The following is a 12,500-nucleotide window of genomic DNA, read 5'->3' on the forward strand; positions in this document are numbered from 1 at the left end:
CGCCGCTCCGTCTCCGGAGAGGATAGGGATGACTAACGACCCGGTATAAGACTGCGTAGCTCACCACTTTGCTAAATTATATAAATCACATCCCCTTCGTCAAGGGCTCTTACGCGAGACACTTAATCCACCTCTGGTCCCTCCCACCCTACCTCCGTCGTGCGCCCCCCCCCCCTTCCGAGTTTCCGCGCCTCCTCCACGTCGGCAACACCTCGAGGAGCCCGTAGTACCGTAGTTACTTTACATTAAGCGACCATTAATTAAATCGTATGGCCGTTAATTATCCGAGCGTCTCTCGTAACTCGCGGCGATGCTTGCGGCCGCTCTATACGGCGCGCCGAGAAAGTTTTTCGCTTCGGGGCATCTTCTCTCCCGTTCATCCTTCGGGATAATTATCCCTTCCCCCCCCCTTTTTCGCGAGGCATTTACATTTTTGTAATATCGAGCCAAATCATTATACCCGCGCATTTAATATATTAACGATCAAAAAAAAAGTTGATAAAATGGACGAGAGCGAGCCAAAAAGTGATCTATAGATATTACATTCAGAATAGCTGTCTTACTTTTTGCTGCGATTCTTATATACGTTATTAATCAATTTCCATGTAAAATTGAGAACATCTTACGAATCGTGTATTATCGTGTTTCGATTTCGTTCGCTAATGAAGGAGAACGGTATTGAGTGCAAATGCATGAGAGTCGAGGAGAGCCGGGTGAATTGCGTTTTTATCGTGGAATATTCTGCGGTGTCGCTCACCCACCGGGTAACAGAACGACCGTGTGACGATTTATCCGGAAACGGAGGCAAAAAACGAGAGACTATACGCGCTCCGCGAGTATATAGTCCACATACGTGCGCGTTTGCACCATCGGCGCCATCGCCATGCGGCATTGCGTACGGCGGCGTACGGCGCTTTAATCAATTAGCGCATATCCGCGTAATCCAATCTGAGCCCTAGGCAGGGTGTGCGGCCCGCATCCATATGTACAGCGGCGGTTTAAAACCACCCTCCCTCCCGTTCGCCAAAATAACTCGCGCGGTTTTCGACGCCCCTCGTCCGCGCGGCATTGTTAGCATAACCCACGGTGGCGCAACACATACGCGCGTTGTCGCAGTCATTAACTCGAACGTGCCAGCCGTTTATTCCCCCGTATATGTACCCAGTAGGAGCCGGTATAGGGACGAGAATCGACATCGTTTGAATTTATCGGTTATCCCTCTCTCATTTTTCATAAGCACTTGCTCGCTGAAAGGAGAACGAGAGTGAATTAGTACATGATTGTACGTATATTACAGTCCTACGCTCCTGTGCAATTTAATTTTGTACATATACATATCATTATTGCGATTCAGTAAATTATGCGCATAATAATTGCGATAACGCTTTTTGGCATTTACTGTTAAATCTTGCATGAATTCGCGAACGAAGTTAAATTGGTTTAAGTATTTTCAAAGCAACTCGCCTCCTTCTTTCCCTCTCAGTAAAACTGAATAAAGAAAGAGCAGTTGTCGCAACACACTAAATTGCGCTGATCGTTGACGTTAACTCGCGGTAATCGAGATTCTGGGAATTCCGTCGTATTTCCCAAATCCCATAACACGTTTCTCTAAACAACCCTCCTGGCCGGACTACCCCGAGTATATCCCGAGCCTCTCGATCCGAGGTGCAAAGTCGTAGTTGCCGAACGTTATCCGCGATACCTCGTGGAGATCGAGACGGCGAGAGGGATTCTGCGGGACGAAGAAGGGAGGAGGGAGGGGGGGGAGAGCAGAGATAACCGAACCCTGCTACTGGAAAACCCAAAGCAATCACACTCGGACGCGAGGGGTCACTAATTCAATTACTAAGAGCGCTGCCCTCTTGGCCTGATCCAGTTAAGCCACCCCCATCCCCCTCCCCCGAAGAGCTACCCCCGGATCGACCGCCACCTTGGCTATACTATTTTTCTCCCTCCAAAAGCCGAGCCGAGATATCACGGCCATTAGACGTATAAAAGCGTCGTCGTGTCCCACGCACAGCCGCTGCATATGGTACACGGCCCCATAAATACGCAAGAAGCAAGCAGGGGGGCTTTAAGGCGTACAATCACTTATTGCTTAATGAAGCAAAGTGGCCCGCGTGCCGGCTGGTACCCTCCGAGAAGTTTAACCCCTTGTCGCATAATTCTTTTCGAATTTCAGAGTAAACGGACACGAACGGGAAAAATTAGACCGTTAAAAAGAGAGATACTGAATTAACTAAATGATTAAATAATTGAAAAATGATCTTTTGCAGCGTCGCGCGAACGACGCTGCAAAAGATCATTTTTCAATTATTTAATCATTTAGTTAATTCAGTATCTCTCTTTTTAACGGTCTAATTTTAAAAAAAACTTAATTCTTAAGCTTAAACATTTACAGCTTGTGTCTCGTTTTCCCAAATTAGCATTCTGATCTTGACGCTTTCTCGTTTATTTGCGCGAATATTTTTTTGTGAAGGTTACAATTTATTATTTTTGTATCGCGAGAACGGGCATAACATTTTGGCGAGAAGTTCGAACTTAAATACGAAGGGAGTTCTCTCTCTCTCTCTCTCTCCCTCTCTCACACATTTTTCCTAAAGTAGCGGCCGCGCACCCTTCGCTATCATACTTCAGGAAACTCGCGCCCCAAGTGCCATAAATATACGTACGAGCGCGCGGGCCTTTGACCGGCGGTCAAGCACCAACACTTACGGCAATCGCGGAAAAACACGCGCGACTGAAGACCGATGGGCGCGCACGCCACGCTAAATCGTCGGGAGAGGCGAAATGTGCTTCGGAGTATCGTATCGCCGGAAGTGCTCGTTTCTGAAAAGCTGCAAGACTCGTGATGGTATCATCTGTAGGACTTGAGAAAGTTTACGTGTGAACGCCTTGCGCACGTGTTTCACATTAATATGCAAATATCCTATCGGATTAGAAAGAAACAACGATGATATACCAATCGATTATAAATTCCTGTATTAAAATTATTATAATTTCGTGAAATGGAGCTTCGTATATTTCTGATCTACTTGTGTCAGTATAAAATGAAGTAAGCATTTAAATCAAACTTTGATTAACTTTATCCGTATATTGATAATCTCACTCCATTTTCCTCATCGTCAAATCTAAATTTGCCAAAGTTCAAACTATAATCAAAAAACAATCGTCTTCGAACGACACTGTGATAAATGTCGATCGTTACCGAAAGTAACTGCAATTTAATCTTTGCGTACGTGAGCGGTACGACGATTTAATTAATGTAACGTAAGAGGATCGTACGAAAGCGATCACAGCGGACGCAAGGTGCATTAATATTTATTGCTTCACGCCCTTTCTGGTACGCCGAATGTCCCCCGGCCGGCGGCTCCTGGGCGAATATTTACGGTTTTACTTTCGCGGCCGCGATGGCTGCCGGCCGGGTAGATTGCTTTTTGATTTGCGCTTAATCGGAAAAAGTTATGGGCCCTCGAGAGATAGGCGAGCTGCCGGTGCTGCTGCTGCTCTGCAGAGCAGCAGCAGCAGCACCACCACCACCACCATCACCAGCCACCGCCGCGCTTCTCGTCGCTCCCCCCGTTCGAGGGGGGGCGTACACACAACTAACGCGGCGGGCCGCATATTAAACCATAAATTCATGGCGCCGCGTTCTATCCGCTCGACTCGCCCCGAGTTATCGCGCGGGGAAGCGTGCGTGGCGTTACTTCAATGCCGCAAGCTTTTTATAACGTGATCGTCGTCGATTCGATCCTTCCGTTCTCCTCGCCTCGTTTGTTTGCCCGTTTCCATTCGCTCTCTCTCTCTTTCTCTCTCTCTCTCTCTCTCTCTCTCTCTCTCTCTCTCTCGACACTCGCGCGTACAATAGTTTTGTCGCACCGTCAACTAATTATCCTCTGGCCAATTACTGCAAAATTAATTTGTAGAATTTAGCAGACTCGTTCGGAAGCGACGTTTAAGGTGGAAACAACATTGAGGCAAGTGATCGTCAGCGAATGACAGACAGACAGAAATCGTACAAAAATCGAATATTTTTTTATTGAAAGATAAATTACATTGTTAAATCTATAGTGATAAACTGAACCTTATTTAAGCCACTACTCCTACTTAATAAATATAGTTATTTTTAAATAAAACAATGGAATTTAACCCAAATTTGGGTTAAATTTGAACTGTTTTAAATTATTAATTAACTCTATTGTTTTAGTAAAAAAGAACTATTTATTAAGTAGGAGCAGTGGTGACTTAAATAAGGTCCAGTTTGACACTATACATTTAACAGTGTATAGAAGATTCTATTGAAATTAAATTACAAAGATTTTAATAGAAAAGTGTCAAAGATATTAATATCAATAATTTGATCTCTGAGTTTTTAAGCAATGAATAGCAGCGAACTTTCAATCTTTTGGAGGAAATAAGAGTGTTATACAGTGGAAAAAACAATAAGTGTTCTTTTTTTCAAGTGATTCTTTTTAGGGAGATTTTTCACATAAAAAAACGACTTACATGCAGTTTATCCCAAGGTTTTAAACGCCAGAACATGTTAACATCATCCAAGAATAATCCTCGCGAATCGATTCCTGTGAGAGTGGTTTACTTTTGTTAAAAGCACTTTCCGTTCGTCTAAAGAAGAACGGCGAGGGAAATCGATGTAATTTCATCTTTCAGTGCTCGGCGAAGCGAGTGTTTTATCGAAGATGACTCGGCTCGTGAGCGAAATCGCCGATCGGGTCGCCGATCGTTACATTGCGAACGGTCAGCTATTTCCCAATCACTTGTGAGCTTTATTGGACGACGGCCTGAATTATAAACGAAGAACGAATCCCTCCGGCGCCGCGACTTCGATGCCGCCACTAGGAGGTTCCCGACCTTCCCGCACTCGTTCGCACGGCAATCGCAAACGGGCTAGCCGTAAGGAACGTCGATCAGACGAAATCAAAGTTGACACCCACCGCACGTTGGGCCAGGGCAGGCATAAAACGGAACGAAAGTCTGGGAGAAAACGGATTTTGGGGTTTCAATTTAATAGAACAATTCTGAATACGATAAAGAAATATCTAGAATAGATATATAAAATGTTATGTAAATGTAATCTGCATTAAGTTATATATTATGGTTTAATTAATTGGAATTGATGATTTTATACATTTTTTTTTCTTGTGCACTTTTAGTTTCAATAATTCTTCCAAATCAATATTGTTTCGTGAAAATTACGAAACAATAAAAATTATTTATACTTCGAAACAAGTTTCGCTTTTAATCTGCGAGAGGAAATAAAATTATTTACGAAGTCCCGTGCACGAATAATTTGCTCGATTATAATTAAAAAAAAATTAGCTTTTAATTTAATTTATTTGAACAATTAATCTTTTGCAATTTATTTAATAATTTTAGCTCCTATAATAATTTAATTATTATTTAATTTGATATTGATCGCACAAACTCCAATGAACAATCACTTTAATTTAGGATTATTAAGACTATAGTCATATAAAAATTCTAGTTTCATCTTCGGAAAAACACAATTGCATCATTTTAACGCACAGAAATTTTAGTATAGTAGAGTTACTATTCTTTCACTATTGTACTCACCCTTGATGGAATCCTCTTGACCCTGTGCGCTCGACCTTGTAACCTGCGAGGACACCTTGGCCTGATCGTTGGAGGATACAAGAGTTCTACTGTCATTCGAACTTCGACTTTTCAATTCGACACAATTCTCCGGACTGGGTGATCGATCCCTCGATATGGGCGGCGGCGAGGGGGTACATCCGAGCAGTTTGCGAACCGACAGCTTCAGCTCGGGCGTCTTCAGGGGTGGCAGGCTCTCCGCGGTGTCTCGGATGTCCTTGATCTTGGCCGTGACGGAGAGATCCTCCGGTTGCAGCCGACCTTCCGGCGACGGCGGCTCCTCGACGCTTCCGCTCGTCTCGACGACGCTGGTCGTGGTCTCTTGCCCCGCTTCATCTAAACAAGGTTTCTCCTGTATTCGTCTGTCGCGCGGGACCATCCTGATCGCGAGGTTGTTAAGAACGCGACGAAGACACGTCGGCGATTAGGTCGATTCGTAAGTGTTGAATTGCGATTTTAGCAGCGACGAGCATTCACAAACTTTTGAATGTATACTTTCTGTCATTACATCTAATAATAAGTTACGTAAGAGTCAACTAAAAAAAATAGATTATACATAAATATTGAAAAATAAATATGTACAACTTAATGTCTTCGGCACAACTAATTTTTCTTTAACACATTAACACAAATATAATCCAAGTAATCATGCAGTCTACAATCTGCGAATGTTATTCAAGGAATGCACAAGAATACATAATTTTACATAACTTCCACTATAAATTTCTTCTTAACGAATCTCAGCTCGACATACTCCATCGTCTGCTGATATTGATCACTAATAAGATCAAGCACAAACACATACGAATCGACCTGACTCGCATAGCAGATTTGATCCACCACATCTTTGTGTATTATAATTCATATTTTGAGATCTGTATCATTGAGATCCCATTAAAAAAAAGTACGCGCACACTGCATCGATCGACCCGATATCTCGATCGGTTCGCCTAAATCAATTCAGCACCTAAAGATCGGCATTATCGGACGGATACATCGGAAAAGATTGCTACACGTACGTCGGTCACCATCGTCCACGACGTGATCACCGATGAGATGCGCGACACTGAGCGTGATCCTGCCGCCGACGGCCGCCCTGCAGCCGGCGGCAGCCTCGACGCTCGTCGCGGCCGCCGCCACCGCGGCCGCCGCATTGTCGAAGCTCTTGGAGACGAACTGGGCGAGCTGCTCCATCCTCACGGTTATCGGGGCGACTCTCGCGCGCGACGTCGCGCCTCGGCACCGACGGCACTCGCCGCCGCCGTCGCGAGAGAGAGCCGTCGCCGGGGAGAGACACGTCGACGGGAGGCCACATCCCGACGTCGGCGTCCCGACGCCACGCGTCCACCAGGACGCCATTCGGCCGCCGGCCAATCCGCACGCGGATGGGCGTGATGGAAACGCCCCGCGGTGCCTCTCGTCGCTTCTCCCTCCCTCTCGTCTCGGCCGAGACACGACGCCGGGGCTCTCCGGGTCCCGATCGTCCCCTTCCGGGAGGCAGGCACGATCTACCCCCAAACCGACGCTCATTAGCATTTGCGCCCGCTTTTCCGCCCGCCGCGGAAACGCTCGCGGCGAAACTACCCCTCGCCGCTGGCCGGGGGGGGGGGGTAGGACGCCGCCGCTCGGCGACCATCCTACCGTCACCCCCGCATCACCTTCTCCGCGTCACCGTATGACCGCCAGGGCCGCTGTATTTACCTGGAGGCAGAAACAGGCCGCTGCCGCCGCCGCCGCCGCGGGCACGCGGTAATTAATCCCATGCTTTCCGCGGTCGAAGCTCCTCCTTTTTGTCTGGCCTCGTTATCGGTCGTCGGATCGTCGACTTTCTGCGCCGGGTCTGAAAAGAGAGAGTTATTTTACGAATGAACTCGGGAATTTTTGAACACGTTACCTTCTTCTCGATAAGTCGCAGATAATATAAGCACGAATTGTGTAAATTGTACAAATTGCAATCCGATTATAAAATTCTATTTTAAATCGTTTCCCGTTCATTTCACCTTTCAAAATAATTTTTTTTCCGCTTAAATATTTGTGTTGAATATATTAACGAATCTGCAAGAACGCGTCAAACATATTGCAGTCAGAGTGATTAACACTAGACAAAAATAGCTATAATTATGTATTTCCGTGGAATCACTAATAATCAATATATTATTCGATATTTTAAAATAAAATATCGCAAAATCACTAGTAATTTCATGAAAACGCCAATTACAATCACCATACACTATAAAATATGTAAAAAAATATATATGAGATGTATAAAGGATTCTGATAGAAATCTTCAGGCAGAAAGAAATCCGAAAGAGATCACGATGCAGATAAAAGCGGCCCTGCATGTTACTCGTGACAAGTGCATTTCTTCTGTCACATGCTGCCTCACTCTCTCAGTTCCTATATATATTTCTCCGTTTCAATATCCACTTCTCCTCTCACCAGTAACACACCGTCTCTGTCTCTCTCTCTGCTCCTCACTTTGTTCTCTCTTCGTCCTCCTCTTCGACGATGCGTAAGTGAACTCTCAGGGCCGTCAGGATGATGTCGTTCCGACGTAAACTCGATTTCATTCTTGCCAATCTCGATTTCTCAGGCGCGATTTATCGTCTCCGATGAAGTGTATACGTCGCGTTTGTTGGGCGAAAATCTCTCGCCGGGGAGGACGTCCAGTGCTCGCCGCTGCATGCCGTCCGCTAAATCTGCATCGTTTAGAACGATTATATTAAATATCTATGGGAAATTCGTCCTCAGTCGCAAGCGCAACGTCGGCACGCCGCAAATCTCTCCGCGCGCGCGGCCAGGTGAATGCGACCCTGGGACATGTGCCCCCGTGTGTTTGTCGCCGCCAAACTCGGCAATATTTAAATGGGATTGCGTTCGGGTGAATGTAATTGCTCGGGCTACTAGAGCAGCACTCCGCGTTGTCAGTCCGTTTTACGGGCATGTGGAGATGGAAGGAAAGGAGGGGGCGAATGATTAAAGTCTGCGCTTGAGAAGTGCGAGTGGATACGAGCGCGGTTGAACGAATTTGAAACACATTGTTCAGTTTTCGTTTCTTTACTTTATTTTTTCCGTGGAGACGTTTTTACGATCTTAAATCTGTATACCTATACGTGGTGAAGGAGAAAAGAATGAATCTCTCATTGACGATATACAAAATAGAAAAAAAGACCAAGTGAATTAAAAAAAAGTGTATAATAAAACTGAAAAAGTGCTTCGACGAACACATATATAGTACCAAATTTGTCAAAGAGAGATCTTTTTTTAAATTATTGAAATTTTGAAGCACTTTTGATATATCGCGGCATTGCTGCAATAGTGTCATATCTCGAAAACTTTTGAGTTATTCATTGGAAAAGATGGATTTTGGCGTGTGACTTTCATCTGGTGATGAATAACTCAAAATTGTCAATTTTCGAGGTATGACACTGTTGCAGCAATTCCGCGATATAGTGTGTCAATCGTGCTAATTAAATAATTGTAATTAATAGCACGCGACGAACAACGAGATAACGGGGAATGTATAGGTGGGAAAAATCGGCGCGTGTACATTACTTGAAACACTCGGGCTTCTCAATTTCTGGAAGATGAGACGGCGACAATGGAAACGCGCGAGGACACCCCCGTGTAAACGATGAAAGGACATCCTCTCTCTTCGGCAGAGAGAGAGAGAGAGAGAGAGAGAGGAGAGAGGAGGAGGAGAGAATGGCACATCGACATGGACGAGGGTGAACGGGACGAAGAGAGGGGCAAAATGCCGGGAGTGCGGCCTATAACGCAGGCAGACGGAGCCAATCAGGGCGCAATGCGATTACCTTAACGAGAAATCCGATTACTTATTCATTCGCCTAACTCGAAATCAGTTTAACTAATCGTTTAATTCGGTCGCTCTCGCTACCAGCCCCTCCGGCCCGGTCCCAGCCTTCGGATCTCTCCCCGGCCCTCGGAGAAGAGCTAGGAGCGTAGACGCCTGCCGCGCGGTACCGGCGACGAACGGGGATTACGGTGTCCCACCAGGGACGTAGCGAAAACCCCCGCGCGGCATCACCCGAGACGACATCCGCGGCGTGGCAAGAAGCGACGTGTACTGGAACTTCTAAAAGAAATCAGACTATTGTAGCCTTTTTTTTTATTTATATTGCACAATGCTTGGTCGCGACCAAGATAATTATATCTGTTATTTGCGAGATCAGACAACTTCTGTCAGTGCGATAAACGTAATATATAAGATTATTACCGATACTTTTAATCTATTTAACAATTTCTTTTAGATGGTTTTACTGCTTGTTGCCAGACAATGAGTCAAAATTAATTACTCGCGGATTCCAGAAAAAGGATTTTTCCACAGTTCTGAGTCGCGTCTTTCGACGCAAATTGAAAAAAAAAAGAACATCCTCGATATACATTGCGCGATTCTGTTCTCACCTTCGAGAACCACACCTTCGCACACAAGATTTATACCGACTTACCGTCGGCTTCCGGGGGGCCCTTTCCGGTCCTTAATCCACCTCTGAATCCCCCAGTCCATTCCCTCGGGCTCGCGTAGATAGGACCACGCACACGCGTGCCCGGAGCATTCGCACGCGTACACGTTCACAAAGCTTCGAACGCTTCGGAAGGGGGCGCAGGGCGACGCGGGGGGGAGCGAAGGAGAGGGCTCATTCAATTCAATTACGTAATGAATTGTCGTGTCTTGAGTAAACACCCTTCCTCGCCGCGACTTGCCGGCGGAAAATCCAGGGCGGTATCCACCGGCACCCTCCTATCTACTTCTCTCTTTCCAGCTCCCTCTGATTTCCAGCGGGAGGGAGGGTCTCGGGCGGGCGGGATAGCGCCTAGCGGTTTAGGTAAACCAAATCAATCTGGCACCGCGGCTGTACGAAATCCCCCTCGATGCACCTTTCGCATGCGTGTGCGCGCGATAGCCGAGCTGTGTGCAAGCTAGAGTAAATCCGCGAATTTCCGCGTGCGTCGGGCGACCGTCCTTTTACGTGCAGCCGGCAGCGCGCGCGCGCGCGCGAAAGCGCAAACGTGCACGCGCCCGTAAATGTAAACACGCGTGCGATAATGCGTGATTACGCGTGAAGACTCGATTCCGCCTCGGTCGCGCGCGCGCGCGCGCGGGCAATCAGGAGTGTCCTCAAAATAGCGGATCCCGCCGGGTTCTGACGAAGCCAAGCTCGTGTTCAATCATTTCGGAATCGATCTTCCATAGCTCTCCCTCCGAATACATAGATCGCCTTCCCGATCGTGAAGAGTATAGAGAATCGAAAATCGAAAACCTATATTTTCGCGAAACCGACAGGACGGCATTAATTAAAATATTATTTTCGTAATATAATGGGATATTTCTCAATGTATCATACTTACACCATTACAACAATGACTGATGATTAACTATAAATTTTTTTGTGGGATTCGCCAATGTCCCCGCCAGGTTCTGACGAAGGCTCGCGTTCAATCATTTCGGAATCGATCTTCTATAATAGCTCTCCCTCCGAATACATAGATCGCCTACACGGCTTCCCGATCGTGAAGAGCATAGAGGATCGAAAATCGAAAACCTATTTTCGCAAAAACCGACAGGACGGCATTAATTAAAATATTATTTTCGCAATATAATGGGATATTTCTCAATGTATCATACTTACACCATTACAACAATGACTGATGATTAACTATAAATTTTTTTGTGGGATTCGCCAATGTCCCCGCCAGGTTCTGACGAAGGCTCGCGTCCAATCATTTCGGAATCGATCTTCTATAGCTCTCCCTCCGAATACATAGATCGCCTACACGGCTTCCCGATCGTGAAGAGTATAGAGAATCGAAAATCGAAAACCTATATTTTCGCGAAACCGACAGGACGGCATTAATTAAAATATTATTTTCGCAATATAATGGGATATTTCTCAATGTATCATACTTACACCATTACAATGACTGATGATTAACTGAATTTTTTGGGGGATTCGCCAATGACTGATGATTAACTATAAATTTTTTTTGTGGGATTCGCCAATGTCCCCGCCAGGTTCTGACGAAGGCTCGCGTTCAATCATTTCGGAATCGATCTTCTATAGCTCTCCCTCCGAATACATAGATCGCCTACACGGCTTCCCGATCGTGAAGAGTATAGACTATAGAGGATCGAAAATCGTGAACCTATTTTCGCGAAAACCGAAAGAACGGCATTAATTAGAATATTATTTTTGTAATAATGGGATATTTCTCAATTGTATCATACTTACACCATTACAATGACTGATGATTAATTAAATTTTTTGGGGGATTCGTTAATGACTGATGATTAATTATAAATTTTTTTTGTGGGAATCGATCTTCTATAGTTCTACCTCCGAATACATAGATCGTCCACGGCTTCCCGATCGTGAAGAGCACAGAGGATCGAAAATCGAAAACCTATTTTCGCGAAACCAACAGGACGGCATTAATTAAAATATTATTTTTGTAATAATGGGATATTTCTCAATTGTATCATATACTTACACCATTACAACAATGACTGATGATTAACTGAATTTTGGGGGGGATTCGCCAATGTCCCCGCCTGGACATGACATTCTTGCACAATTCGGACGGGAATAATTTCAACTCCTGATTATTTAATTTATCATTCGAACCGAAGAGAGCCTTAGTGATCTACATTTAACGGCGCTAAATATATCTCCTCTCGTCTCCCGTTCGCAAGAGCGGATCGCGGGTAATTCTGGGTGTGTTCCCCCCAAATTAACGGCCGACGACGACGACGTTGCTCGATTGGCGGATAGATTAATTCGCCGTGGTGGATCTGCACACGACCGTCGGACTAACTCAAAGGAGGCCTGCAGATCGGCGAGTGACGCTAC

General features: G+C 45.5%; 1 protein-coding gene and 1 long non-coding RNA gene across 2 annotated transcripts in view; both read right to left on the minus strand.

Moving 5' to 3' along the window:
- LOC105462468 (short stature homeobox protein 2-like) overlaps positions 1-6,010 on the minus strand; it is an 8,352-nt gene extending 2,342 nt beyond the window's left edge. The window contains exon 1 of the mRNA XM_011709090.1: positions 5,593-6,010. Within this exon, the coding sequence (XP_011707392.1) occupies positions 5,593-6,010 (418 nt within the window). The remainder of the gene's footprint in view (positions 1-5,592) is intronic.
- A 4,996-nt stretch (positions 6,011-11,006) lies between these two features.
- Positions 11,007-12,500, minus strand: part of LOC105462382 — a 1,982-nt gene continuing 488 nt past the window's right edge. Inside the window, exons 2-6 of the long non-coding RNA XR_976051.1 lie at positions 12,142-12,500; positions 11,883-12,054; positions 11,562-11,796; positions 11,283-11,473; positions 11,007-11,195 (exon numbers count right to left, since the gene is read on the minus strand). The exon at positions 12,142-12,500 is cut by the window's right edge and continues 162 nt beyond it. This is a non-coding gene — a long non-coding RNA (uncharacterized LOC105462382). The remainder of the gene's footprint in view (positions 11,196-11,282; positions 11,474-11,561; positions 11,797-11,882; positions 12,055-12,141) is intronic.

Source organism: Wasmannia auropunctata, unplaced genomic scaffold (assembly GCF_000956235.1).
Source record: "Wasmannia auropunctata unplaced genomic scaffold, wasmannia.A_1.0 LD336099.1, whole genome shotgun sequence".
In the NCBI taxonomy this organism is placed as follows: domain Eukaryota; kingdom Metazoa; phylum Arthropoda; class Insecta; order Hymenoptera; family Formicidae; genus Wasmannia; species Wasmannia auropunctata.